Here is a 25,533-nt window from a genome sequence, read left to right on the forward strand (position 1 = left end):
TGCCGTTTTCGCACGGGTGATATTTTTTCATCAAAATGTACACGAAAATGTATTCAATGTATTGCGCTGAAAAGTATGTAGTGCGCACGTTGGCCACCTGGGGGCAGTACAAAACATACGTTAAGATGCAGTAAAAGTCGTTTTTTTGCTGGTTGTGGGTTTAAAATATTACGCCTGTGAGTTTTTGTGAAGACAAAAGCCGAAGAAACAAGCAAAAAAGACTTTTGTGACGATACAAAGCATTTCATCTTGTTTTTGAATGAGAAGGCACGTCTCCAAAATCGTGATTGCTATAATAAGAGCCTTTGCCAACGAGCCATCTTTTCGGCCCTCATTATATCGAGAAAACGCTCTCAGTTATAATCCCGGACAACAGGAATCCTTTCCCAAATGTTCACACGTAGCTCATTAACACCTCCGCCAGCATTTTGCCGTCTTCCCTCCGGCTGGAGGTCAAGTTGGAGCTGGAAGGATTAGATGTGAAAATGCGCTCGCTCAACGTTCCAGCAAGTTGATGAGGGGAAATGACTTTTGGGGGAGTTCACATAAGCTTCCCTAAATAACCCATTTACGAGTCTTGATTTGTTTTGAAATGATCGTCGGACCTTTTGGACGCGATTGTGAGGTCGTCGCCAGACCTCGATGGGAGCACCTGAGACCAACACATTTCCATGCGACATGCTCTAGTTTGTTCTGGGGGAAATGTTGCGCTTGGTTTGTTCATCAGGAAGGCATTTATATTCATCAGGGCGTTTTGATTCTTTAGCAGCGCCGGTGCGATCATCGCACAAACTCGATGCGGGGCCTGATAAAAAATTGATGAGGGAGGGCCCAGCTTGTTGTGGTTTTTTTTTTTAATATATTCCATGAATGTGATCACGGCAAGTCGGTGGGGCAGAAAGAAACAATCACGGGACTGAGCAAAGGTATCCAACCAAGCGTGTGGCCTTTTGCACTGAGGACAAAGAGCTGTCAAAATGGATGCTGCGCGAGAAACTGCACCTTTTCACAATACATGTCCTGACACAAACGTGTATCATTTTAAAAGTATATTTCCATATGTTTAAACCGCTTTTAAAATAGTTTGCCTAAAGGTAAGTTACAGTAATAGCAAATGTTAAGGTTACAAGAGCAAAATAAAGTATTGGTTAAAAACAAGCGCTAGTTGAAAGTATGTCGCCCTCTGGCGGACAAAGGAGGGGTTTTCTCAGCGCTCAACGCAACTGGATTTTTAGAGCATTTGTTTCTGGAAGGGGGGGGGATTACATATTTACGCTCCTGGGTCTCTAATGTTTGAGCTAGTGACGATTTAGTACGGTAAAAGAGAAGACGTCGTATATCAAGTGGAACTTTGTACGTCAACACGTTTATTCAGCCTGATAGAGAATACACAAGGAAATAATATTTCTCTTTCCCTTTTTGATACTGATATGACACTCGGATCGGGAGTGGTCGGAATTCCACATCACATGCTACAACCAGCCTTGTTTATGGATTTTTATTCATTTTTTCCCTTTCTTCAAAAATGATTCTTTTTTTCATATAAAAAAAAAAAAAAACAGGATTTAAGCGCTCTTGAAAAGGATGCAGAGTGTTGTCTTAGAAATGTACAAAAAAAAAACTTATATGAACAAGAACATGATCATTACAAAATTCTTTAAAAAAAAAAAAAAAAAACTCCAAGACGCAAATGAGGCATAAAAAGCAAATCAAAATCACCTTGGTCCAAAAATGACCTGCTTCTCTGTAAACTTGGATTTGCACACAAACGTTCATGAAGAGTAAAACTGAGGGGGGGGCGAAAGAAAAATCTTGAAATTGGACAAATAAATGGCAATGAAAGGAAATTTACTGCAGTAATTCTTCTCAAAGAAGGTAACGGGGAAAAAAAAAGTTATAAAATACTGAATTGAGTTCATAGAAAAAGCTTCATTTCAGTAGCTCAAAAGCCAAATGTGTAAATGAGACATCCACTCAAGAGAAAATGAAACATCGTTTTAACAACAATTCAAAATCTATTTGACTGTTTCTTATCTTCGCTATCGGGCAAAAACACTGCACGTCCAAATATGGTCAATGTAGGTATTCTTTTTACACTACGCTTCAAGTTTGGTTTGGTGTATGACACTGACCGGCGGAAACGGTTTGGGCTTGAGTTGGAGAAAATAATCGTTTCGCTAACTGTCCGTCTCAAGCGAACTACTGAAATGAACTCACCGATTCACTGAAATGTACGGCTACATTTCATTTCTTGTATTACAATTTCACTTGTAAAAAAAAACTGCAAATACATTCAAAAAGGATGATGAGGAAAGAAAAAGTCATTACCATTCAAGGTTGTCGCAAATTCCAGAAAGTTCGGTGATACCAAAAGAACTCGTTAATATCGAAGCGCAATTTGGATAAGTGTGCAAAGCAAAGCACGACAGGGAGATCCAACTTTACGGTGGCCCCACCGTCCGCGAGTGTTGGGCCACCCCGTCGGCAGACTGTTCCAATGGTTCCTTAACATTTAACCGGGGCGTCATTCTTTTTTTTTTTTTTTTTTTACAAAGTGCATTTGTTTCCCTCGAAATCACAAATTTCTTCAGCATTAAGGGGAAAAACTCAGGTTTGTGTCAGAAGATTAAAAAATTGCTGCAGTGTGACAATTAGTTGTGAAGAAAAGCCTGCAGTTCAGCTCCTGGGAGGTCAGGTGACCCCATCAGTGTGCGCTCACTTCAAATATTTCATCTATTGTTTAAATAGTTGGCCTCTCGCACGGCGTGGCATGCACCAACGAGCTGTACAAGGACGAGGCGTGCGTGTGTGCGTGCGTGTGCGTGTACAAGCCAGTGCCTCCCCGCTTGGTTTTTTTTCTACCCGTCAACTCGAGTCCGCAAGTCCTCCAGTGTTTTTCTGTCAAATGCGTGCGAGGGGCTCACTGGAGTTTTGTGCCCAGCTTTCGTTGTCTGTTTCTGAAACAGGTGAGCAAGGCAAGGGGCTCATGTAAGAAGCGGCTGTCGGCGCGATGGCGGCGGCGGTTGCGGCGAGCCTTACCTGGCTTCCGAACGCGTCACCGTGTACTCGAACCACAAGATGTTGGGAATCAGGCTGGTGTCGCGCACCAGGAAGTACTCGGATACAGGCCTGCCCCAAAACACAAAGATATATTGAGCTGTCTAGGTCATTATTGAATCATTTGAGAATTCGCAGCAGGTACACATTCGGCTGTCCTATCTGTGACTGAGAATGCAACGCCACTTACCATGCCGCTATTTTGGGGAACAACGGGGTGAGCAGCTCCTGCGTGATGAAGAACCAGAGCCCGGCGATGACGCTGCCCGCCACGCCGCCGTAGAACACCTGGCTCCACGTGTGGTACAGCAGGTACACCCTGCAAAGCGCAAACAGTAAGTTAAGTGCACACGCAGGACCCAAAATGAGGGCAGTCTGGATTTCAGGGGCGCAGACCTGCTGTAGGAGACGGCGAAGGCCACGGCCAACAGGACGACGGACAGGACGTGTCTCCACAGGAGGTCCACGCAGCGAGCGTTGTTGGTCTGGTGCATTCTGAGGGCCAAGGTGAGACAAGATCTTGACCTCCTTTTATTTCCATCACACCCACCTGGGATTTGTACAGGGGCGTGCAGACTTTTTCTAACCCCACGCACACGTGTGTCACACTCACCTTAAATAAAGAAAAAGAAAAAAGTAAACAACAAAGAACCAGATGAGCTGGGAATGACTGGACGGCATCCCATAGTCGCTGCTCATCGCCGAATGAGTCCCTGCCGACAAACCGCGCGTTCAGTCACTGGCTGGGCCCACTTTGACTTCCATCGGCTGCTAAAAGGGAAGGCGCGGTTTCGCGTACCTGCACATGGCCGCGGCTCTCGGAGTAGGTGTTTGAGTATCCAGTTCACAGCCTCGTTGAGGGTGAGCCCACCAAAGAAGGAGATCTGCGGAGAAAGGCAAGCCGTTTTGTTTAGCCAAGGTTCCTTGCAACATGTTCGACTTGCGCTTTCCACCTACCGTGTGCAGCTCCCGTTTAAAAACAATGAGGGTCACAAAGCCCACCAGGATGGCAAGAGGCAGAAGGCTGATGTAGGCCAGCAGGTGTCCCGTCAGGTCATCTGAAACGATAAACCACAACGATAAGACGTGGGAAGTCACTCACTCCCTAAGCACAAAGCACAATGTAAGGAAGGAGCTATCTAGGTCCACTGCAAACAAAGATATATACAACTTAAATATTCTTTGGTACTGAGTCTTTCAAGTGCTGTATTTGCAGTCATTTACTTATTCCGTACTTTTTTCTGCTTTTAGGTGGACTACAGTGAACGATATCATTTAAAAAAATGAAACTTGCAATAATTATTTTACACGCACACACATGCTAGATTCTGACCTAATTAGAAATCCAACCGCGTCCTATTTAGCGCACTGAGCTTAGTTTTGGGAAACACAATTAAAGCACATTAGTCCTTTATTGAAATGTTAAATGATCATCTTTTAAACATGCTCTTCTTTATGTTAGGGGCTAGCAATGCTAACACAATCAGCCCGGTGAGCTAGCGTCAGTGTTAGTAAGTCCTCGAAGGAAGAGCTCATTCAAATAAAGCAACACTTTGATTTTCACCTTTCACCGTGTATTAAATGTGAGAGGAGCTCGGGACGTGTGATGTTTGTTGAATTCCCTAGGGGGGAAAACAAACGCCTATATCAACTCTTCTCTTAAGCTAACTCGCTAGCCTTCATTGTGCCCACTGTCACAGAGTGCGCATGCGCGTCGTCTCACAATTTAGCAAGCACGGTGACGTTTTGCGCTTCGCGGCGTCGCACAATTTAGCAACACCGGGAAACTGTGCGCTTCCATTCACGGGGAACGACACACGAAAAGACGCCAGGGAGTCAACCGAGGGTCGGTCGTCAGGCGAAAAAACGTCGAATCCACTTACCCTCGGCAAACTCGACGTGTGTTAGCGATATGGACCGCCATCGAGGTGGCGCCGAGCACTGCTCTTCCAACGCCATCTTTACCCGGACGCAACCACCGGTCAAGACACGCCCATCGCGTGAGGCCAGCCAATGGCGAGCAGCGAGAGTCCTTGGGGCCAACCAATCACAATGCGAGGGGAGCGGCGAGCCGGAAGTCCAAAGAATTATTGAATGAACAAGGAATACAAACACAAGCAGTTTTGTCGAGTTAGTTAAATCATCTGAATAGTGGTATAGTATTGTTTAATAACAAAAATTAACATTTAATACAGAGAACCATCGTCAATTTACAATTTTTACAAACATGGAAAATGAAAGAATTAAAAGAAAAGGCAGGGTGACAACACAATAAATAACAGATTTTTCTCCCCCCCCCCCCCCCCTTCAATGTTTTGGCAATTATAAATCAACACCATTGGGTAAGCTGTGCCGAGTCTCATTTTGTTCATATGAATTTCCCATGCAAGCCAAAAAAGAAAAACTAACTTTTTAGTATGAAACTGCCCATTTTTGATGCACGTTACTTACTAGATGAGCATGGATCCTTCCACTGGGAGATTGAATTGCACACGCAGACCAAGACTTTAAATAAAAGGGAAAGCATAAAATTCACAAACCACAATGGCAGGTTTTGGATATATATCTCTTATGTACAATGTTCACCCTATCTTAAGCCTAAACACATATGGCATGAACAAAGGTAAAGATATGTATCAGTGTCAATCGTGTGCCGTCCCAAGCCACACGTAGCACTCCTGCTTTGAACTCACACCTTTACCATGGCACTGACCAGCGACCGCGGAGCTGAACGAGGTTTTGCTGACATGTCGCTTTCATCCACTACAAACATTTGCATAACCTTCTCGTAAATACATCAATATTTATCAGTCAATATACACTGACCTGTAAATGTCCGAGTGCATTTTAGGTTCACCTTGAATTTCCCTCAAATACCCCAAACTTTTTGTGAGTAGTGTATACGCATTTGTAGGTTGACATGTTTTGGATGTCTCTGAGGTTTGATTGACCAAGTGGCCCGCAGGTCATCAACCTCCGCTTGAAACTTTCAACAGGAGCTTGACGGCCTACAGCAGAGGACACGCGTTCGGTTCGCGCTCTCGCAATTGGACCGGAATAAATAGCTGCAGTACAACGAGATTTAAGTCGACTTTAAGGGCAACTTATCATCCTTGGAAATCGGTAATGATTTCATATAAAATGCACAAACACGCAGGAACGGCTTGTGCTGTACATACGGATGACGTTTGAAGAGCTGCCGTCCTTTGTTCCGTGATGGACTTCTTGATAGTAGCGGATAACCTGACGAGTGAGTGGGAGGGAGGGGGGGATGAGAATGACCCCCCGTCCCTTACACACACCTGGTGCAGTTCAGTAGGGTCCATGCATGTCGCCGTGCGGGCCGCCGTTGAGCTCCTGGAAGGCGTCGATGCCCAGGTAGCCCAGCAGGATCTCGCTGCGGCGGTGTGAGAGTTTCAGGATGTCCTCTGCCAAGCACTGCACTGTTGTGAAGCGCACCTTGTCGTGGTCAAACATGTCCTTGAGGTACTGCACGATTTGTTGCTGCAGACAGTGGAGTGGAGCTTTGTCATTCACCAGTAGCGGCTGACAAGCTTTTCTTTCAGGATGTCAAATGATTGCGATTGGGTCGAGAAACATCACACACGTCCTCACCTTGAAAATGGTACACACTTCGCTCAAGTGCTGCCTGGGGCCCAAAAAGCCAAAGGCCAAAACCGGGCTCACGTGCTCCGATATGGCGTAGAAGTGGGCGATAAAGCCGTCGGGAACCATGAGAAGTCGCCTTTTGGCCTTCAACACCGACCAGCAAGCCGTCGCCAGAGCCTGGAACACAAGCGCAACGGGCTCAGATGGAGCCCGCCAGCATGAGAGCGGGCGCCCGCCGGCCGACCTCACCGTTTCTTTAAAGCTGTCCGAGAGCCATCGGTTCCTCAGCACGGCCACCACGGACGAGGGCGGGTTCTCCAGGTCTTCAAAGGCGTCCATCAGGATGAAGTCCAGCACGATGTCAAAGAAGGTCATGCACACCACCTTCAAAACGTGCAATCCAACATGAAACATCACCGCTCATCGACCCGAGTAAGCCACGGCCACAGGACGGCTCACCCCGCGGCCCTGCAGCTCCATCTTGGTGACGGCCCACGCCTCCTCTCGCTGAATGTAGAGCAGCATGTCCTCGTAGCTCTCCAGGAACGCTTTTGGACTCTGAACGCGACGGCAAAAATAGCTAGATTTAATCTCAAGCCAAGAAGAAGAGCGAGTCTCCATTTGACGGCAACTTTTGAAGCGTGTCAATTCCCTCCATCATTCTCGAAATGTTGGCTTGTTGTTTTCACCTTGTTGGCCTTCACCATCAGGCCGGCAATCATTTGCTTGCCCGTCTCCATGAAGAACGTGCGGTGCGTCTCATCCAGCAACAGCATCTGAATCACAAGTGGGAGTCTTTGGACTTATTATGTTACTTATTACAAAAGACTAAGTGACTTTTGATTTGTGCTTATAAATAGTTTAGCATTCTTTTACTTTTGCTCGCTTCTCTTTGTATTCCTGTCGCACAGGTATGGCGGCTGGGAAGGTGCGCACCCACCTGGAATGCTTGCCTGACACAGTGCAGCTTGGCCAGGAAGTCCTGGTCACCGTAACATTCAAGTAGTTCAGTCCTGGCAAAAAACAAATCTGGACTAGTGAATGCAATTTGGCTAATGCTGAACTGAAACGCCGGAGAATTGAATTCAGAAATGGAAGAAATGGTGCTTCCTCTGTGTACCTCAGCGACCTGTAGGCTACTCGGTCCTCCCTGACACGAGCCAGAGCTTCTTCGTAGAGAGCGGCGGGCTTCAGGAGCTGGTAGGGGCCTTGTAGCGAAATGGCGTCAAACATCTGCACGCCAAAAATACAAGTTCCTTCAAATATGGCGTTGCAGTCGCAACGGCGGCGACCGCGAACGTGGCCGACCTCCACGGCCGAGAAGAAGGAGTCATCGGACGAGACCGTGGCGGCGTCGTCGTCGTCGCTTGCCGCCATGCGGAAACTCTCCAGCGGGGGGAAGATGAGCGTGCCCTCGCTCTCTACTGGGACGGGGGCGGTGACAGGACATTTAGCAATGGAATGCAGGATGCCCATTTTTAATGTTGGTCTGCTTTTTTTTTTGCTGGTTGTCATACCAAAGTCAGCCAGCAGGCTTTCTGTGGGAATGCTGCCGCCAAAATCCTCCTGCAGGTGGTACGCCCGGTGCAGCAGCGTCTCCAGCTTGTCGGCAAACACTTTGTTGTGAGCTTCCATCTGAAAGGAGTGAGAACAATTGTTTCAAAAAAATAATAATAATATTTTTTTCAAAAAACTTACGGTGGGAGCATCCCCGCACGGTGTCCCCTGCAGTGCCAAGCTGCTGTTGCTGGAACTCAAGTTTCTGCGGGTGTGACGAGCATGCAGCGCTTGCTCCCATTTTCGGAGGGCCTCCTCGAACAGCTCCATGCCTGACGCACAACCGCCTCGCTTTGTCACTGACAGGGAAGCTCCGTCATGCGTCCGTGGAAATTTGATTTTACCCATTAAGTAGAGATTCTCCGCATTGGCGTCCTCGGCCGCCGCCGCCGCCGCCAACGGCTCCCCCGCCGCCGCAGCCTCCTCAGCCTCCCAGGGCGTCGGCGGGTTGGCCGACTGATTCGGCGAGCTCGCGACTCGCATCTGTGGGAGGGGGACATACTCATTCGACGACATGTATGGCTGCTGATTTCAAATCTGAGCGAGAACGTCAGCTGGTGTCTTTAAGAGTGGCTGTCGATAGTCATCTTCGCAGAGAGATGATGGAAACTTACGGACGCCAGGCTGTGCGAGGAGCTCGAATGTTTGCTGGGCGCCAGGGAGGAGATGCCACTCAGCGTGTCGTTGCTGCGCGTACCGGGGCTCATCACCTGTCGGCCCGTCGGCGGAACTGCGGGGTGGGAGCGACGTCACGGCGGAAAAGTACGACTGGCAAATATCGGGCGGCCAGCAAGGTACCTCTCCTCAACGACGACGGCCTCCCCGTCCTGAGAAGCGCTTCGGGCACGCCCGTCGGCACCCGGTCCTCCTCGGTGCGGACGGCCTGCTTCCGCTTCCTGCCGCGCCGCTTCAGCTGGTGGGCGGTGAGCGCCAAGGCCACACTGCCCAGCGCCGTCGCAAACAGCACCTTCTTCAAGCTCGGGCTCAGCCTCAGCTGCGAGAAGATGGACTGAGAGGAAATGATTGTCACATTAGTCTTTTTCAACATACATTTTGTTTGTATTTGATGACAAAGCAGCCAGCGCAAATCGCTAAAAACATGGCTGGACTGAAAACAGGTTCCGGTAACGACACCGTAGCCCTCTTTACCTGGCCAAAGGTAGAATAGAGGAACACGGGTATCTCTGCGACCGTCATGGCCAAGGCCTGTGCGACGGACACGCCCTCCGTTCTTCTCAGGGACATTTCCGGGCGAGCCGAGTGGCAACCGCTCTCCGGAGAAACGCCAAAAAGCCTTCACCTGAAGCCAAGCTCGGGAGATTTGCCTTTTACTTTGCCGTCATCTGTCACGTTAGCCTGCAAGGCAAAAAATACATCAGCACAAGGTCTTCAGCCTGTCAGGAAGGCCACCTCCCGCTGCTCCAGACAGGGTATTAACACAAGGCGAGGTAATTAAGCTTGCATTAACCGGTTAGCGGCGGGGGAAAGGTGGCCAGAAAACAGGTACTTAGACAAATTAAGAAAACAAACACTACGGCTGTGTTCTGGAACGTTTACCTGGTCCCTAAACACTACACAGGGACTTCAAATTCCCCGGGAATTTTTAGATACATCGAGCAAACCCATTTTTTTTATCTACGAATTGCAGAAAAAAAATCCAGGAATAATTTGCTGTTGCGCCTAGGTGCCACAAGAGGGCGACAAAACATTTAAAGCAGGGACGGTCTTTTCCATCCAACACAAACACTTGAGTTAAATATTTTATCTCGCGGTTAAATCACTCACCACAAACTATCAATAGAATTAGTTAAGATACTTGCACAGACTTCCGTGAGATGTCAGGTGGGCAAATAATGCACAGTATGGCATTAGACAAACCTTTTGTCATTCTAAATTTTACAAACAAGGTGCAACTGAATAAGTACATTTGTGACTACTTCAAAACGAGATTATAGCGAAGTATAACACACCTTAGTCCATTTTATGGGCTATATTGGCTTACAAAAATGTTAGAAAACATGACAGCTCATATGGCTGGCTTTTATGAAAATCAGAAACCGTTCAAAATGATATGAGCGATGCCAAGAGAAACCTGCACGACTCAAGCTAGGCGGTTGGCAACCCGCTAGAAAGCCTCCACGTTTATCTTCACACTCTTTAGGTTTAACAGCATTTGGAGGAAAACAAATGGACATTGCGGTAAGCGGCGTTAGCTATCAAGTTGGCTAGCCTAGCTCACGTCTCCTGTCAGAGAACATCACACCCGGTGCGACGCCTGACACGTTTTACAGCAATTTCCAACTCGGGATCATATTAGCAGCTGAATAAGAATGACTGTAGAGGCATTTTGGCTATACCGTGCGCATCCGACGTGCAAAGGAAGGGCATTCTTGTGTCACGGTGGAACCGTCCCGCAGAACAAAATGTGTGGTGGGGATACTGACACGACTGTTAGCCAATTGCGTAAGGGTGTAGGGGGAACTTCCGCATTATTGACCAATCGGATGAAGCAAGTAGGCGGTTACGTATTTCTTTAATCCAATCAGATGTGTCAATGTTGACTCACGACGCAAAAGCTTGCAAAAGCAAACCGGAAGTAAAGTTCGATCGACACAAGAACTTGGGCTCAGTTTGTCACAAAAACGGTGATGTATTTCAAAATAAAAGTATCCTACATAACACGTGCTTCTGACGTTTCTGTATTCCGACACGACTCTGAAATCGCAACACTGACATTTCCGTGTATTCAGCAATAAAAACCATGAACATTCGGGCTTACTTTTGTTTTGCTGTCGGAAACGCCTGGATGGACCGGAACCTCTGCGCTAATGCAACCCTGCGATTGACTACATCGGATAAGATGAGTCCCGCTGAGGTAACGGTCCCGGGACCTCCAAAGCCCGTGACATGAAATCTACGGTAAGAACGCGTGTCTTTGAATGCATCACTTGCACTTCATGCTCGTTTCATCAACTTTCTTCGACGTGTACATCGATGTTTGTGTGCGCGCACACAGACGCTGCACTGGCTTTGCGTGCTCAGCCTCCTAAGCCTCCCGGTGTTGTGGTTGGGACATGTGATCAGCCGGGGGGACCGTGCACCACCGCGCCCTGCAGCGAAGCCCAAAGAAGGAATCTGGGGCTACGTCAGGATCCGGCCTGACAGGGTGGACCAGGTGACACCTTTCAAGCGTTTACATGATACTTTGTAAAACTCTTTTAATTGCCTCGAGAGAAAGGGCAGCAAATCACTGCTTTTGTCTAAATTTAACTTGTTTTCAAGCTGGATTCACAATTTTTTCCTTTATTTTTTTGCATGCGTTTCAGTTCCTAAACCTGCACTTCAACCAGTGCGCGTTGATCTCCAGCTCCGGCCAGATGCGCGACGCCGGCCTTGGCGCCGACATCGACCGAATCCCATGCGTGATCCGCATGAACGATGCGCCCACGGCGGGCTACGAGGCCGACGTGGGGGCCCGGACCAGCGTGCGCGTGGTCTCGCACACCAGCGTGCCGCGCCTGCTCAAAGACGGGCGCCGCTACTTTGGAGAGGCAGCCGACACAGCCTACGTCTTCTGGGGGCCCTACAGGAACATGAGGACGGACGGGAAGGGCGCCATCTTCAACGCGCTGCGGAGGATCGCCACCCGCTATCCCAGCACCAGACTTTACGCCATGACCCCGGAGAGGATCCGGCTCTGTGACGACGTGTTCCAGAATGAAACTGGAAAGAATAGGTACACTCGGATTCCAAGTGACGTGAGGAAGTAAAAGTAGCGCTTGGCCGCCACCCTGTGGTCTTTCTGCTTTTCCCTCTTGAACCTCCTTTTCAGAATCAAGTCTGGGGCGTACCTGAGCACGGGCTTCTTCACCATGATGCTGGCTACGGAGATGTGCGAGCGCATTCGGGTTTTTGGGATGATTCACGCCGATTACTGCAAGTCAGTCACGTAGCAATCGCATTCATCTATACCCCTAAATTCCCAGGGAAGCTTTGCGACTTTTCAAATTGGGAAACCCTAATGATGCGCTGTTTTTGCTGCCCCCCTGTGGTCAGACAGAGCAATCGCAGAGCGGCGCTATACCATTACTACGACCGGGCGGCGGCGGCGGCGGACGAGTGCCTGATGTACAAGGCCCACGAGCGCAAGCGGCGCGGCGGCCATCGCTTCATCACCGAGAAGGCCATCTATGCCAAGTGGGCCGCGCGCCACAAAATGGAGTTCACGCACCCTTCGTGGAATTTGTGAATTTCTTCTTTATTCACTTGTCGGCAGTCAGTGAGCGATCAACGCTCTTATTTCTGCCACCATTTACTTGGATAGATTTTTCCGATTCTAATCACATGACAAAAAAAGTGGTTTACTTCATCAAAATCAAGGCGGCCCTTGTTTTCTCACTTCACTGGTTCTTTTATATCAAACAAATGATATATTAAAACCGCCGAAACATGTCAGCCTAAAAGAATGTGTTTGATATAAAAGAACCAGTGAAGTGATTAAAAAGGAAAAACAAGATGAACTTAATACAACTAGTACTTGTTTTCTATCGGAGTCACTAATGTTGAGGTGGGCCGGTTGGAGGAAGCAAGGAAGGAAGGAAGGAAGGAAGGAAGGACTGAAGAAAAAAACGTCACCGCTGCTTATTTTTCCCCCCCGTTTGTTCTTTTTGAATCGTCACTCGTCAGTCTGGATGTGTTGCCCCTCTCGTTGCGGAATCAAAGACACTCGTCAGTCTGGTGCGTTGCCGCTCGCTCTCATTGCGGGATTGATTCAAAGACACTCGTCAGTCCTGTGTGTTGCCGCTCGCTCTCATCGCGGGATTCAAAGACGCACGTTCAAACTGTTGAAGTCAAGTAGCCGAAGTAAAGTAGCCAGTTGTTCACTGGCAAGGCCAAAGTGGTATGTATGTTTTACTTTTGTATTTAATGTGTATACTTTATACATTTAAGTTTATATACGGATGAAGTCCCAATGATCGTCTCACACACACACACAAGTCCCAATGATCGTCACACACACACACACACACACACATCTGGGTGGATCAATTTCCAAAAGGGGCGTGTGCGGTTTGGGGGTCGTCGACTTGCCGCTACAACGAGATCGCGCCGGTCCTGCTTGCGCGTCAGCTGACGTCAGCGAGTGTCGCAGCAAAATGGACTGGGCAGCTGCGGCGGCCAAGCCGGAGCTGCGCTCTCCCAAGACAGAAGCATGACCATGAGAGCCCGTCGAGGCGTCGCGCGCTCGCTCGGAACCCGCCTTCGGACCGCTTCGCGCAGCGCAACCACAAAACACCCGAGCAAAACGGTTAAGCTTCGTGGTCATGCCGCTCGAGGGAAATCCGAGTCGAGTCAATCACGCGGGGCGGAGTGAGTCAGTGACATGGTAATTTGAATTGCTCCTATTTCATTCTTGTCTTTCTTGCCTTGCACGTATTAAGGGCGATGCGATTGATCATAATGTGAGCGAGCATGTTTACCGAGGGGCTTGCGTAGCACCGAGTATGGGCGAGCATGAGCTGTAAATAAACACTGCCCCCCCCCCCCCCCTCTCCACTAACCCCCCTTCCCAAATATGCTGCAGGACCACCAAAGACAGCGTGTCCGCACACAACTAAAAGCATGGCACTCAAGGTATGACACACACGCACCCGCGAGGGCTCGGTAGGGCGTGGCCCGCACATCCTCCCTGTTGATTGAGAAGGTCAGCTAAAACAATTAATAAATCATGCATGATATTATTGCATTATTAATAAACTAATACAAGAATCATTACGAGGAAGGATTCAAGTCAAATGAATACCAACCCACGACAGAGAAAAAAAAAGTGTTAAAATGAGAAACTTACCACATACGAAGTATCAAATTCAGTAGGTCTCCACTAGAGGGCGCTCACGCGGCAATTTGATGGACTACAATTTGTAACTGATGCGACTTTGGTCTTCTCAGGCGGGAGCGCAGACCCGGCGGGTGGCTATCGCAGTGGCCGTCTTCATCCTGATGATGCTCTTCATCTTGTTCAGCTCCAGCGCCAGCACCAGCGCCAGCCAGGCAGCCTACGGGCCCTTCCACATGGCCAAAAACCACACGCCCCGGCCCACCAACCTCAAGACGTGGGCCACCAAAGACGACTACGTGGCCGTCTTAGGCAATGAGGTAAGGCCCACCGTGCCATCGTGGAATCATTCCATGGTTGATTTGGAGTTGGTCATAAAGGTTCCTCATTTTCAACCCCAGAGAATGAGCCAGCACTGCCAGTACTGCGCCCTTGTCACCAGCTCCAGCCACGTGCTGGGCACCAAAGCGGGCAAGGAGATCGACGCCACCGAGTGCGTGATCCGCATGAACGACGCGCCCACGACGGGCTACGAGGCCGACGTGGGCAATCGGACCACGCTGCGGGTGGTGGCCCACTCCAGCGTGTTCCGGCTGGTCCGCCGCCCCGACGAGTTCATGGTCGGGGGCGCCGACTACCATCCCATTGTCATCTTCTGGGGACCCCCCAACAGGATCGCCAAGAACTCCAAAGCCACCTTGTACAGATCCATCCAGAGGATTTGCGCCACATACAAGCGGGCGGCGTGTTTTACCGTGGCACCGGAGAAAATGTTCCGATTCGACAAGCTCTTTGAACTGGAGACGGGGCGAGACAGGTGAGTTGCGAACAAGAATGCCTCTTCAGCCACAAGGTGGCAGCAGAGCTCGCCTTTTCCCTGACGACTAGGCTAGGCTAGGCCGGCCTAAAATGTCACCGTCTTTCTCCTTGTTCAGAATCAAATCAAACTCGTGGCTGAGCACGGGCTGGTTCACCATGGTCATCGCCATCGAAATATGTGACAACATCAAGGTGTACGGGATGGTTCCGTCCAGTTACTGCGGGTGAGTAGGTCGGGGTTATTCCATTGGGTTACAAGTGAGCCGAAGAACACGGCCGTGTTTTGGTGGCAAACGGGGGCTTTTTTTTTTTTTTGAGCAGTCTTCTTCTTACAGGAATCGGACAAGATCCAAGAAGATGCCGTATCACTACTACAAGCCGCGCGGTTCGGATGAATGCGTGATGTACATGCATAACCAGAACAACCAAAGAGGGAACCACCACCGCTTCATCACAGAGAAGCAGGTGTTTGGCCGCTGGGCGCAGCACTACAACGTCACCTTCGCGCACCCCGCGTGGTGAGGACAGATGGACCCTTGGATGAGGGGGAGGGGGGGCAACAACAACAACAACAAAAAATACTGACGTGTGGAATGTTTTGTTCTTGATTCGTTGTGAGTTCTTTTTTACAACTTTGCAGTCTTTTTATCTTGATCTTATTTATCACGATGCACTTTTGCTTCCCAGCATCAATTAGGGGAAGGAAAGCTCGTCGAGTGCATGCTGGCGCTTCCCGTTTTGACGGATGGCCAAAGCCGCTCGCCTAATGACTTGCTGGATTAGTTTGACGTTTGAAAGGAAGCAGAGCTTTTGTTGACTTGGCTGAAGTAAACATCGTATTGATTTGACTATAACGTTGTGGTGTTTTTACTTTCATCTATCTTTGCAAAAAAAAGGAAGGACCTGTGACATTTTTAGGTACTGGAAAAGGCAGCCGCTATCTTCGGCCTCAGCGTGGACATGGAGATTAAAATGGCTTCCTGGGTGAAAAGGAGACAAGGAGAGGATGAGTTGACGTCTGGGGCGCGTCCAGCGGTCCAAGCCCGTTTCCAAGTTGCGTCTCACCTCCGTGCGAATGGTGCGGCTGGCCTGGGCAGGACACGTGTTGAGGTAGAGGTCAAAGAGGACGCTAGGACACGTCACGTCCAGGTTCTGATCGGCATCCAGACTGGACTCCAGTCCCTGGACTCCTCCAAAGACCACCAGAAGATGCCTGCAAAAGTGGCCCATGAGGAATAGCGGACGAGCGCCGGCAGCGCCGGCGGCTAGCTTACTTGAATGGCCGCAGCGAGGCCTCGTCCACATTGCTGCCTTTTTCCGATGTGCCGACCGTCACGTCGTAGCCGTCCTTGTAGGGACTTTCTGTGAAAACGGCGCCTGTGGAATCAGATTAGAAAATCAAATCTCAAAGCAAAAGAGTGGGGAGGCGTTTGTTGGAACACCTACTGAGACAGGATGCCAGGCGGACGCTGTAGCCCCAGTAAAGGCCGCCTTCCGTGGTGGGCACGTGAGGAGCAACCACCACGCCCTTGTATGTCTTGCCCTCTGGAGGACAAAGGTCAGACTTCACATCCTTTTTAAAAGAGTTTCAATTTTGAAAGTGACCATCACCTTGCTTCAGCGGCACGTTAAGACGAACGGTGACTCTCAAGCCCGGCTGTAGCTGCTTGTCGATCTGCACCTCCTGAGGCGGAACGCCCATCGTCAACATGGCGGCCGCGTCACGCCATTTGGCTTGCCGCTTCTTACCTTCCTCATGCCGCAGTTGACCAAAGAACCTTTGCCCGCTCTGGTGGGCCTGTCCAGGACGATGCCCTCCCGGTATTCCGATTCCTCGTCCATCCTCATGTGGTGCGGACTGTCCAAAGGGTTCAGAAGTCCTACGAGGAACCCATCAACCGGCGTTCATCAAATCGAGCTAGCGTTGAATTAAGTTACTATGGTGACACCCAAAATAAAAAGGTGGACACGCCACCCGCGTGACAACTAATCCAAATGATTTTGCGTATTTACCTGCATACTGCAAGTCTTGATGCTTTGGGAAGAACATCTTGCGCAGGTACCTTGGACACGTTCAATTTCACGTGAGTCATAACAAAGAGCAAATAGGAACACCCAACACGTGCTTCCTCCGACTCACTGTGGACACTCCAGGAATTGGAGGATTCTGGCCAGCTGGACGCACGCTTGGCCTTTCTTCCCGATTCCTTTGTACTCGCCTTCCACGCTCCTGCGGCAGACACCCAAAAAAAAACCTTAAAATTAATGGCGAGCAGTGGATTCTGGTGCATCCACCTCAGAGGAACCCACTTGACATCTTCGCCTTGCTCATCAAAGACGATAATCTCATCCACGGAAAAGATGACGCAGGCGCGGGCGATCTGTCCCGCCAGGTAAGTGCGTAGTTCGGCGGACTGAGCGTTGTCCAAGACCGAGCCCGGCAGAGCCACGCTCACCGTGTACGCTCGACCTACAGGGCGCACACAAAACCGCACGATTGCAAATAGCATTTGAATGAACTAGATAATAAATATTTATACTGGGGACTGTTACGAGATGTTCCAAATGATCCCGATTATTTTCAAATACCTTCTTTGTGGTGTGTGTGCGTCTCCTCTGCTTTTTCCTTCTCAGCAGCCTCTTTTTGTTTCTGATTTTCTAGCTGTTTGATCAGCTTGGCCTCTTTCCTCTGCCTCTTGGCCTCCTTGACTGCTCAGGATTGCCAGTGGGGGGGAAACAAAATCTCCATTCAAAATGACTTTTACATTTTGAAAGAAGGCTAAAAACTATGCTTGGTGGAATTCAGAGGTGTGCTGTTTAAACACTAAACAAACACATAGCTAACATGTTTGGAGGAAATAGTTGTCCCTGAAAAAAAAAATAGTCTATTGACTAAAAAAAGTCAAGCGTAGCCTCCATATTTTTAGCATTTTTAGCATCAGGCTAAGTGTATACTCACGTTGTGCTTTCTTTTTCCTCCAGTCAACCTTTTCCTCCGGCTGAACGCAAATAAAAAAACAAAATGAAAGATTAAGAAACTAGCTTAACGCAGATTTTTTTAGTAGCACCCTTTAGTACCTGAGAGGAGGATGGTTTTGATCTCTTCGTAGCGACGCCGGGAGACATGATTTTCGCGACAACACGTGACGTTTATTTGCTTCCGGGTCATCTTCTTCTTTTACGTTTATTGTTTGCAAACCCTCTCCAAAGTACGGTAGCGCCACCAAGCGTGAGAAGACGTGCAGGAAATGAATGACTGTTGGATCTTTTAATTAATTTAGCAGTTTTTGTCACCTTAGTAGATCAATTGTTTATCCCGATTGTGAACTGCTTCTGATGACGTAAGTTACACATTTCGAAGTGTGTCTGAGACAAGAAAGAATTGCCATTAAATAGAAACAAAGAACTTCATTAAAACGTTGCTTGATTTTAATAGATTGAACAACATTTCATTTGAATTAAAGCGACAAGGAGCACAGTAATACTTGAATGTAGTTTTTTTTCACAGTGGATTGAAATCATTGCACAACAAAATCCCAAAGCCTGAGTGACAACATTTAGGCATACACAACTCAAGAAGTCTGCAATACTTTTGTTCCGTGGCAAAAAAGGCTTGGACGGTGAAGGATGTATTACACAAATACACTACTCGCAAAAACAGAGCGCTAAATCAAACACTTTTGGACGATGAATATGGTTTGTCGGCAAGGAGACTGAGATCTGGACGGCGGGACGGGTAGTAGCAAGTGAGGTCACACGTCACGTGCAGCCTTCCACGTTCTCAGGATGGCCTCTGCTGCATCCAGAGTGGAGTCCTCCTTTGAATTGGACACACAGGAAAAAAAAAAAAGCCGTCAGCCCCATACAAAAGAAGACAATGGAAAGGAATGCCATGTTACCTTGACGAAGCAGAATCGGATGTATTTGTCAAAGTCTTTGCCGTGCTCGGCACTGTAGAAGGCTGACACGGGAATTGTTGCCAAGCCCTGCAAAATAAAAATAAAATAAAACCCTCATCAAATAAATCCGGCCGGCTCTGAACCTACCTTCTCTTTAATGAGCCATTTGACAAATCGGAAGTCGTAGGCTTCGTCTTTTGCGCCCGGGTCAGCGAGATCCACCTCTGCGGAGAAGCAGGAAGTTCAGGCCACGCGACGTCACCGAAATGACCTTTTGGGCTCACCGACAGAGGAGATGTCGGTTATCATGAAGTAGCCCCCCTGCGGCATGATGGGCTTCAGGCCCACGCTCTCCAGACACGAGGCCAGCTTGTGCCGCTTCCGCTGCAGCGCGCGCGGCAGCTGGCGGAAGTAGCTGTCCGCCGAGCCCAACGTTTCCAACTCACGTTCGAAGCCGCGAGCTACCGCTTCCTGCATTGGGGGTTGAGAAATACGATGACGTGAGGCTTCCCGTCGGGGCCCTCGTGGCGATTGCCGTCACCTGAGCAGCTGTGGCGCAGTGGTACACGCTATTCTGATGGACGGTCTTCATGTGTTTGAGGATGCGTCCAGCGCCGATGGCCCAGCCCACCTGGACCAAAGTAAATCATCTTTGCCACCCACCCGCACCAAAAATTGGGATTTCACCTTCCATCCGGTGGCGCTGAAGGTCTTGCCGGCGCTCCCGATGGTGACGGTCCGCTCCCACATGCCGGGCAGGCTGGCTGTGGACCAGAGCAAACACGCTTGCGTTATTACCGTCTCGAGTTGCCACGCTGAGCAATTAGCAGACGGCCAGAAACGCCTCGCCTATTTTCACATGCTGGGCTCCGTCGTAAGTGAGCCACTCGTACACCTCGTCGCTGAAGCACAGCGCGTCGTGTTTGATGCACAGGTCGGCGATCATTTGCAGCTCTTCCTCGGTGTACACCTGCCAAGACAAAAAGATTCACGGCCGGACTCGGCCGCAATGGGGCGGCTCGACTTCTGACCTTTCCCAGCGGGTTGTTGGGCGTGTTGATGACAACGGCTTTGGTGCGTGGGGTGAATTTCGCCGCCAGCTCGTCGGAGTCCAGGACCCAGTCGCCGCTTGACAGGGCTCCGCCGCCTTCGACTTTCTGCGAGGGTGAAGAGGCAGACGCGTTGTCGCGCTTAGCCGCCATCAGATTTCCTCATGAGATAACGGTTGAGGGCACTTACTGGCCTCAGAGGGATGTAAACGGCCTTCCCGCCCGTCATCTTCACCATAGGCTGGTAGCAGTCGAAGAAAGGCTCCACGATGATCACCTGGCGGGGCCGCGTTTGCTCGCATTAGCCGCGCAAAAAGAGCAGCAGCCTTCAGTAAGAGCGTCCACCTCGTCCCCCTCGTCCACCAGCGCTTGGAAAGCGCAGAAGAGCGCCTGGTAAGCGCCCACCGTCACCAGGACGTCCTCCATGGGATGGATCTTCTGGCCCACGATGCCGCTGAAGAACTTGGCCAGACTATTTACCAGACGTGGGTGGCCCTAAGAGAAAGACGTTCGGGAGGCGGCTCGGGAGTGCTTTCCAACGCAGCGTACTCACAAAGGCGCGCGTGTACTGGTGCATGGAGGGACCGCCGCGCAGGGCTTCACAGAAGGCTTCTTGGATGTATTCCGGAGGGCCGAAGTCCGGGAAACCCTGCCCGAGGTTGACGGGATTGTAGTCGGCTGCCAATTGGGTGAACTCCACCCTGTTGGATGGGAAATTCGAAATACTTTTTTTTTTTAACAAATTGTTTTAATAGGGTGCAGGAAAAGTCTGAATTTAGGGTGGCGAACCTTCACTGTATTAAAAGTCAAAGTAATGTAATATCTTTTATTTGACAGCGAAGCTGTGATATAGGCAGAAAGAATACTTGTGGTGCAAATGTGCGACCCCTTGTGGACAGTTTCTGCAACGCACGTTACGGCATGTTTTCTACAACGACAAGTTGCTTTTGCATCGTTCTTAACTTGAAGCAATGAGCCCACAGGAAAGAAGATCAAATGAATTGAAAATAAATGATGAGTTGCTTCTGATTGAACGCACCTCGTCGTCGGTTTCTTACCAAACGTTTTTGTCCACTCCTTCGATCCGGCTCGCGTGAAATCTTCGTGACATGACTGTCTGCGAGAGGAAGAAGACCAAAGAGGATAAAAAGAAATAAAAGTGCCAAAACAATAAGGTTGTAAACGTTTCCGATCACATGCCTTTGGGAACTTTCGAAGCGTACCGACGCAGCGACTTGCAAGACTCCCGGCGAGGACTCCCATGGGCTAATGAACCATTGCTAGGTTATGGCTAACAAGAGTGACTGACTTTTAAATAGACAATATAGTGCCGTATATAGTTAACCGAACAAGTTTCATGTTACAGATTAGCGAATAGTTGCGGGGGACACTTAAGCGAGAGCTCAAATTCCATGGTTACGTCATCACTTCCGGGGTGGGCGGGGCAAGATCCAACGCGATGAAAATACGGCAAATAGCAAATCAAATAAAGATGTATCTAAGGTCTTTAAAATTACACATATAGTGTGATAAATAAATATGAAACATTCAACCATCACCAGTGTAATATAGTATCTATTTTTTAACACACAAAGAGCCAATGAACCACATAAAAAAACAAAAGAGCCCCACTCAAACAAAAGCTGGCCCTTGGTCTCATTTTGCTTCTCGCATGAAACGAGCCAGCATTTGCAATGCGACTACAAGTTGGCTTTCTTCAGGTCCTCGGCCAGAACTCTGCCCTTCTTCCTGGCATTGTGCTTTTTCTTCTCCACCTTGGTGGCCTTCTTTTTGTTGATGTTCCTACGCCGCTTGTCCTGCCTCTTCTGCATCTTCTCCACCAAGGCGTTGCTGCGCCCTTCCCACTGTTTCTTACGGCTGTTGCGCTTCTTCTCCTTGTTGGCCAGGGCGGCGCGCAGCATGCCCTCGTCGTCCTTGATCTTGACGCCCTCGGCCTTGTACAGCACGTTGGTCCACTTCATCTTGGCCTCCAGCTCTCGGGCCTTGGCCTCGTCCGTCTGCCGCAGCTTATCCACTTTGTCCTTGCGAGCCTCCACCCGGCTCAGCAGCTGCTTGTAGTTGCGTCCCGACAGCGGCGTGAGTTGACCCTTGACGCTGCGCTTCTTGGCCGCCTTCTTCAGGGTCTTGTCCACGTACTTGTCCTCCACCGTCTCCACCGTGTTGAAGATGACGGCGGTCTCTTGCCGCTTGGCGGCGCCCGTCAAAGCCGCCGGGGCCGCGGCCGCCGGCTGTTGCGGCTTCTCCTCGGCTTGCTCGCGTTTGACTTGTGCTTCGGCGGCCCGCTTGATCTGGAACTCCTTCTTCTTTCGCTTCTTGCGCTCGCGCTCCATTATGCGCCGAGCCCGCTTGGCTTGGGCCGCCTCCGACAGCGCCTTCTTGGGGCCGGCCTGCCCAAAATAAAATGAGCGACCAATGCTTCTTATGGTGAAAGCCCTTCGTTAGCCTCCATCTTATCGTCATACCTGCGCTTTGGCCTCTTCGATCTTGTCGTGCAGCTTCTTCCGTAGAACATCGAAGGTAGAGAAGGTGGCCTTCACATTTACTCCTTAAAAGCAAATCATATGGATAGTGTTAAACAACACAGCTCACTTCTTGTCATTTTTATCTTACCTGGCAGACATTTGAGAAGAAAGACTCTTTGGTGCTTAAGGGCCGGAGAAACAAACCCAACAATAAAAGGAAGACGTCAAAAATCAAGTGTGTACCTCCTTTCTCTGCCGTTTGTGCTGCATTCACTTTCAAGTGCCCGTTGAGTGCTGGTGCCTGACCGGACGCATTCGGAGGAGTCACATTCTGCTTCTTCTCATCTTTGAATGACTTCTTTTTGCACTTTTTCTTCTTCTGTGGTGGACCGCCGTCTTTCTTGCCCTTAGAAGGAACTGATGGAGGAAAAGAATCTTGAGTATCCATCTATCCACTATCTGAACGATAAAAAAACTAACATTTTTATCTTACCTGTCATGCATTTTATAAGAAAATCTAATTGGTGCTTAAGAGCTGGAGAAACAAACCTAAGTTGGCTTGACAACAATAAAAGGAAGAAGAAACAAAAAATCAAGTGTGTACCTCCTTTCTCTGCTATTTGTGCTGCATTCACTTTCACGAGTCCGTTGTGCGCTGGTGCCTGACCGGACTTATTCGGAGGTGTCACACTCTGCTTCTTCTCATCTTTGAATGACTTCTTTTTGCACTTTTTCTTCTTCTGTGGTGGCCCGCCGACTTTCTTGCCATTGAAAGGAACTGATGGAGAAAGAAAATCGGAATTATAAAAAATAAAATGAATACCTCACGTTTATTTTGCCACCTCCGGGAATAATCCTTGCGAGGTGTGATCGAATACAAAGTAGTGCATTAAGTTGCATTTTCCCAAAGCCCGAGATCTATTCATGTGACTATGTGTAAAAAAATAAATACATCAACAAACGTTACCGAATGGCCTCTTCTTTGGTTCCCGCTGATGTAGCACTTTACTTGTCAGTTTCTGGATGTACGAGTCCTTTGCCGCGAGATCCATGTCAGAAAGGGACGCTTTTTAATTGAATTCAATTGTTTCTTTACATCGAAATCGTAGCCATGGCCATGGCGAAGCGAAAGCACACGTGTGGACGGGACTATGAGGGTGACGGACCCGGAAGCAGTTCGTTCGCTAAAAGTACCGGAAGTAGTAACAAAAAAATAACTCCCCGGTTTCTCTTAGCTTTAGCACCGTAACTCTATTTTCTTTATTTCTTTATTTGCGAATGAACATAATAATACACTGTTGACATTGTAATACCGAAAATTTAACAAACAAGTCACAATAAATATTAAAAACATGAATAAAAGAGCGGAGGGAGGGGGGTGCCCTGGGGGTAGTACATAAGCGTAGTAACATGTTCCTTACGTAGCTGACTCAGTAGTCAAGTTTGGACCTTGTTTCGGTATGTTTTCGCTCAAAACGCTCGTGGTTTGCTACAGCAGAGCGTTGACGACTTTAAAACACGTAAGTTTTCCCATAGAGGCTTCAAATCAACAATAGCGTGTATGGTTTTCCTTCATCAAATGTTTGCTGGATGAATATCATTGCAGACGAGTGTCGTTCACGTCAAGAGGACTCTTTACCTGCGGAGAACGCCCCTCGACAGACCAACACATGGTAATTCATTTTTTCTCATTTGATTGTTTCTCTGACGTTACCTTACATTCTTCACAAATACAAGATGGCAATGTCATGGTACTTTCACTAACCTATAAGATGGTAGGGTTCTAACTATTCATTTATACTTCATGTTACTTCTCCAGTCAGGTGGCTGGCCCAGCGGCATTCGTCCAGTTCGGTGGCAGTGACCGGAGAAGACACTTTCCTTAAATGGTTCCTCCTGCTCATCCCGGCTACCACCTTTGGCCTAGGTACCTGGCAGGTATGCATCACGCCCCTCCCTCGCTTGCAAAAATCAATCGATTCAAAGGTTTTCAATCGATGAAGTCGGAGAAAATCGATTTTTATTTGCATCAAGGTGAAGCGTCGGCAGTGGAAATTACAGCTGATCGACGAGCTGTCCAGACTGACCACGGCCGAGCCCATTCCGCTTCCCGTCGAGTAAGAGCGCCGCCCTTTGACGTTTGCCGTAAGCGCGCTAACGTCTCCCCTCCGTAGCCCCCTGGAGCTGACGGGCCTGGAGTACAGGCGGGTGCGAGTACGCGGCCGCTACGAGCACGACAAGGAGCTGTACGTCCTGCCGCGTTCGCCCGTCGACCCCGAGAAGGAGGCCAGGGAGGCGGGGCGCTTGACGTCCAGCGGCGAGACGGGCGCAAACGTGGTCACGCCCTTTCGCTGCACGGACCTCGGGTAATCCAAGATTGAGTAACACGCAACAAAAATAACACTCATTTATAATGTAACGTCTCAGCATCACCATTCTGGTGAACCGAGGCTACGTCCCCAGGCAGAAGATCCAACCAGAAAGCAGGATGAAGGGCCAGGTGAGCACCTCATGTTTGGGGGTTTTCTCTTTCGCCCCTGGACTTTCATCGAAGCGAAATACACGCACGTTTGCAGGTGGCCGACGAGGTGGAGGTGGTCGGAGTGGTCCGTGTGACGGAGCCCCGCAAGCCCTTCATGCCTAAAAACGACCCCGACAGAAACCGATGGCACTTCCGTGACCTGGAAGCCATGTCGGACGTGACGGGAGCTCAACCGATCTTCATTGATGCTGACTTTGGTAACGTGATGTGACCAGAGAGTTTGGAGTCAAATGTAGTGCTTTGCTGCTATCTTGTGGCGCCAAGAAACGGGATTGAAAAAAGGCAATGTGTTCCAGCCAGCACCATCCCTGGCGGGCCGGTCGGCGGGCAGACAAGGGTGACGCTGAGGAATGAGCACTTGCAGTACATCATCACCTGGCATGTGGTGTTTTGAGTCCCATATTTGGATTAGCTAGCGAGCTCTCGAAAGCTAGCGTGTGCGTTTGTGTCTTTCAGGTACGGCCTGTGTGGGACCACCGCCTACATGTGGTACGCAAAGTTCATCAAGAAGATCAAACTTTAAAATGCATCTGCAGAATTTGTCTTGGTGTCAGCTTTTTTTTTTTTTTTAATTATGTGATAAAATTGCTACAAAGCAAAAAAACTGATTTATTTCTGGACTACACGTGTCGCTCACTCTTTGCCGTGAATAAAGAATGCTAAATATAGTAGGAGCATAATT

The 25,533-nt window shown here is 49.1% G+C and overlaps 7 protein-coding genes across 12 annotated transcripts; 3 read left to right on the forward strand and 4 right to left on the reverse strand.

Moving 5' to 3' along the window:
* Nucleotides 1–1,344: 1,344 nt before the first annotated feature.
* dolpp1 (dolichyldiphosphatase 1) lies at nt 1,345–5,099 on the reverse strand. The gene is made up of 8 exons (XM_061293103.1): nt 4,941–5,099; nt 4,015–4,115; nt 3,857–3,941; nt 3,671–3,770; nt 3,454–3,552; nt 3,248–3,376; nt 3,040–3,129; nt 1,345–2,957 (listed from the first exon to the last, which is right to left on the reverse strand). The coding sequence occupies exons 1-8, from the start codon at nt 5,014–5,016 to the stop codon at nt 2,921–2,923; spliced, it is 717 nt and encodes a 238-aa protein (XP_061149087.1). The 5' UTR covers nt 5,017–5,099; the 3' UTR covers nt 1,345–2,920.
* Nucleotides 5,100–6,288: 1,189 nt separating this feature from the next.
* miga2 (mitoguardin 2) lies at nt 6,289–10,555 on the reverse strand. 2 transcript variants are annotated; one of them, XM_061293013.1, is made up of 15 exons: nt 10,194–10,555; nt 9,373–9,579; nt 9,022–9,232; nt 8,838–8,953; nt 8,568–8,706; nt 8,365–8,495; nt 8,184–8,301; nt 7,975–8,087; nt 7,787–7,899; nt 7,607–7,679; nt 7,356–7,442; nt 7,126–7,224; nt 6,916–7,050; nt 6,673–6,843; nt 6,289–6,561 (listed from the first exon to the last, which is right to left on the reverse strand). In XM_061293013.1, the coding sequence occupies exons 2-15, from the start codon at nt 9,466–9,468 to the stop codon at nt 6,370–6,372; spliced, it is 1,794 nt and encodes a 597-aa protein (XP_061148997.1). In that variant the 5' UTR covers nt 9,469–9,579; nt 10,194–10,555; the 3' UTR covers nt 6,289–6,369. The 2 variants fall into 2 exon arrangements, with proteins under 2 accessions (XP_061148997.1, XP_061148996.1); XM_061293012.1 differs by having other exon boundaries at nt 7,975–8,090.
* A 396-nt stretch (nt 10,556–10,951) lies between these two features.
* On the forward strand, nt 10,952–12,837 carry st6galnac4 (ST6 (alpha-N-acetyl-neuraminyl-2,3-beta-galactosyl-1,3)-N-acetylgalactosaminide alpha-2,6-sialyltransferase 4). 2 transcript variants are annotated; one of them, XM_061293075.1, is made up of 5 exons: nt 10,952–11,142; nt 11,240–11,398; nt 11,550–11,959; nt 12,056–12,163; nt 12,284–12,837. In XM_061293075.1, the coding sequence occupies exons 1-5, from the start codon at nt 11,131–11,133 to the stop codon at nt 12,348–12,350; spliced, it is 756 nt and encodes a 251-aa protein (XP_061149059.1). In that variant the 5' UTR covers nt 10,952–11,130; the 3' UTR covers nt 12,351–12,837. The 2 variants fall into 2 exon arrangements, with proteins under 2 accessions (XP_061149059.1, XP_061149058.1); XM_061293074.1 differs by having other exon boundaries at nt 10,956–11,142; nt 12,280–12,837.
* A 69-nt stretch (nt 12,838–12,906) lies between these two features.
* On the forward strand, nt 12,907–15,726 carry st6galnac6 (ST6 (alpha-N-acetyl-neuraminyl-2,3-beta-galactosyl-1,3)-N-acetylgalactosaminide alpha-2,6-sialyltransferase 6). 4 transcript variants are annotated; one of them, XM_061293066.1, is made up of 6 exons: nt 13,294–13,609; nt 13,808–13,857; nt 14,173–14,379; nt 14,461–14,876; nt 14,995–15,102; nt 15,214–15,726. In XM_061293066.1, the coding sequence occupies exons 2-6, from the start codon at nt 13,846–13,848 to the stop codon at nt 15,398–15,400; spliced, it is 930 nt and encodes a 309-aa protein (XP_061149050.1). In that variant the 5' UTR covers nt 13,294–13,609; nt 13,808–13,845; the 3' UTR covers nt 15,401–15,726. The 4 variants fall into 4 exon arrangements, with proteins under 4 accessions (XP_061149054.1, XP_061149050.1, XP_061149053.1 ...); XM_061293069.1 differs by having other exon boundaries at nt 14,247–14,379; XM_061293070.1 differs by lacking the exons at nt 13,294–13,609; nt 13,808–13,857 and adding an exon at nt 12,907–13,123.
* Nucleotides 15,461–21,265, reverse strand: LOC133163749 (kynurenine--oxoglutarate transaminase 1-like). Its single transcript, XM_061293964.1, has 25 exons — nt 21,027–21,265; nt 20,885–20,943; nt 20,380–20,527; nt 20,172–20,321; nt 20,017–20,103; nt 19,809–19,934; nt 19,627–19,747; nt 19,465–19,541; nt 19,319–19,408; nt 19,062–19,248; nt 18,925–19,001; nt 18,778–18,864; nt 18,637–18,696; nt 17,957–18,025; nt 17,838–17,877; nt 17,468–17,587; nt 17,189–17,348; nt 17,019–17,108; nt 16,892–16,941; nt 16,628–16,758; nt 16,490–16,562; nt 16,325–16,423; nt 16,153–16,255; nt 15,944–16,091; nt 15,461–15,858 (listed from the first exon to the last, which is right to left on the reverse strand). Exons 1-25 carry the CDS (start codon nt 21,087–21,089, stop codon nt 15,793–15,795), a joined length of 2,481 nt encoding a protein of 826 aa, XP_061149948.1. The 5' UTR covers nt 21,090–21,265; the 3' UTR covers nt 15,461–15,792.
* Nucleotides 21,266–21,383: 118 nt separating this feature from the next.
* surf6 (surfeit 6) lies at nt 21,384–23,493 on the reverse strand. The gene is made up of 5 exons (XM_061293044.1): nt 23,277–23,493; nt 22,914–23,087; nt 22,553–22,726; nt 22,310–22,392; nt 21,384–22,234 (listed from the first exon to the last, which is right to left on the reverse strand). Exons 1-5 carry the CDS (start codon nt 23,359–23,361, stop codon nt 21,527–21,529), a joined length of 1,224 nt encoding a protein of 407 aa, XP_061149028.1. The 5' UTR covers nt 23,362–23,493; the 3' UTR covers nt 21,384–21,526.
* Nucleotides 23,494–23,517: 24 nt separating this feature from the next.
* LOC133163297 (surfeit locus protein 1) lies at nt 23,518–25,519 on the forward strand. The gene is made up of 9 exons (XM_061293073.1): nt 23,518–23,829; nt 23,916–23,982; nt 24,129–24,247; nt 24,344–24,426; nt 24,484–24,675; nt 24,737–24,809; nt 24,886–25,048; nt 25,148–25,229; nt 25,308–25,519. The coding sequence occupies exons 1-9, from the start codon at nt 23,770–23,772 to the stop codon at nt 25,372–25,374; spliced, it is 906 nt and encodes a 301-aa protein (XP_061149057.1). The 5' UTR covers nt 23,518–23,769; the 3' UTR covers nt 25,375–25,519.
* Nucleotides 25,520–25,533: the final 14 nt, after the last annotated feature.

Source organism: Syngnathus typhle, linkage group LG12 (assembly GCF_033458585.1).
Source record: "Syngnathus typhle isolate RoL2023-S1 ecotype Sweden linkage group LG12, RoL_Styp_1.0, whole genome shotgun sequence".
Classification (NCBI taxonomy): Eukaryota; Metazoa; Chordata; class Actinopteri; order Syngnathiformes; family Syngnathidae; genus Syngnathus; species Syngnathus typhle.

Excerpts from the sequence above, each read along its gene's own strand:
- dolpp1 (XM_061293103.1), bottom strand. The coding sequence starts at position 5,016 with ATGGCGTTGGAAGAGCAGTGCTCGGCGCCACCTCGATGGCGGTCCATA. Across the intron at positions 3,553-3,670 it reads TTTCTTTTTCTTTATTTAAG|AATGCACCAGACCAACAACG; the intron begins GTGAGTGTGACA and ends CTTGGCCCTCAG. Across the intron at positions 2,958-3,039 it reads GTGACGCGTTCGGAAGCCAG|AAACAGACAACGAAAGCTGG; the intron begins GTAAGGCTCGCC and ends CACCTGTTTCAG.
- miga2 (XM_061293012.1), bottom strand. The coding sequence starts at position 9,468 with ATGTCCCTGAGAAGAACGGAGGGCGTGTCCGTCGCACAGGCCTTGGCC. Across the intron at positions 7,680-7,786 it reads GTAGCCTACAGGTCGCTGAG|GACTGAACTACTTGAATGTT; the intron begins GTACACAGAGGA and ends GTTTTTTGCCAG. Across the intron at positions 7,443-7,606 it reads GTGTCAGGCAAGCATTCCAG|ATGCTGTTGCTGGATGAGAC; the intron begins GTGGGTGCGCAC and ends CTTGTGATTCAG.
- st6galnac4 (XM_061293074.1), top strand. Across the intron at positions 11,399-11,549 it reads GGCCTGACAGGGTGGACCAG|TTCCTAAACCTGCACTTCAA; the intron begins GTGACACCTTTC and ends CATGCGTTTCAG. Across the intron at positions 12,164-12,279 it reads ATTCACGCCGATTACTGCAA|ACAGAGCAATCGCAGAGCGG; the intron begins GTCAGTCACGTA and ends CCCTGTGGTCAG.
- st6galnac6 (XM_061293066.1), top strand. Across the intron at positions 14,380-14,460 it reads TGGCCGTCTTAGGCAATGAG|AGAATGAGCCAGCACTGCCA; the intron begins GTAAGGCCCACC and ends TTTCAACCCCAG. Across the intron at positions 15,103-15,213 it reads GTTCCGTCCAGTTACTGCGG|GAATCGGACAAGATCCAAGA; the intron begins GTGAGTAGGTCG and ends TTCTTCTTACAG.
- LOC133163749 (XM_061293964.1), bottom strand. The coding sequence starts at position 21,089 with ATGGGAGTCCTCGCCGGGAGTCTTGCAAGTCGCTGCGTCGGTACGCTT. Across the intron at positions 19,935-20,016 it reads TTTACATCCCTCTGAGGCCA|AAAGTCGAAGGCGGCGGAGC; the intron begins GTAAGTGCCCTC and ends TCACCCTCGCAG. Across the intron at positions 15,859-15,943 it reads GCCGCACCATTCGCACGGAG|GAAGCCATTTTAATCTCCAT; the intron begins GTGAGACGCAAC and ends CTTTTCACCCAG.
- surf6 (XM_061293044.1), bottom strand. The coding sequence starts at position 23,361 with ATGGATCTCGCGGCAAAGGACTCGTACATCCAGAAACTGACAAGTAAA. Across the intron at positions 22,393-22,552 it reads ACAAACGGCAGAGAAAGGAG|GAGTAAATGTGAAGGCCACC; the intron begins GTACACACTTGA and ends TTTGCTTTTAAG. Across the intron at positions 22,235-22,309 it reads TCGAAGAGGCCAAAGCGCAG|GCCGGCCCCAAGAAGGCGCT; the intron begins GTATGACGATAA and ends TATTTTGGGCAG.
- LOC133163297 (XM_061293073.1), top strand. The coding sequence starts at position 23,770 with ATGTTTTCGCTCAAAACGCTCGTGGTTTGCTACAGCAGAGCGTTGACG. Across the intron at positions 24,427-24,483 it reads CCCATTCCGCTTCCCGTCGA|CCCCCTGGAGCTGACGGGCC; the intron begins GTAAGAGCGCCG and ends TCCCCTCCGTAG. Across the intron at positions 25,230-25,307 it reads TTGCAGTACATCATCACCTG|GTACGGCCTGTGTGGGACCA; the intron begins GCATGTGGTGTT and ends TGTGTCTTTCAG.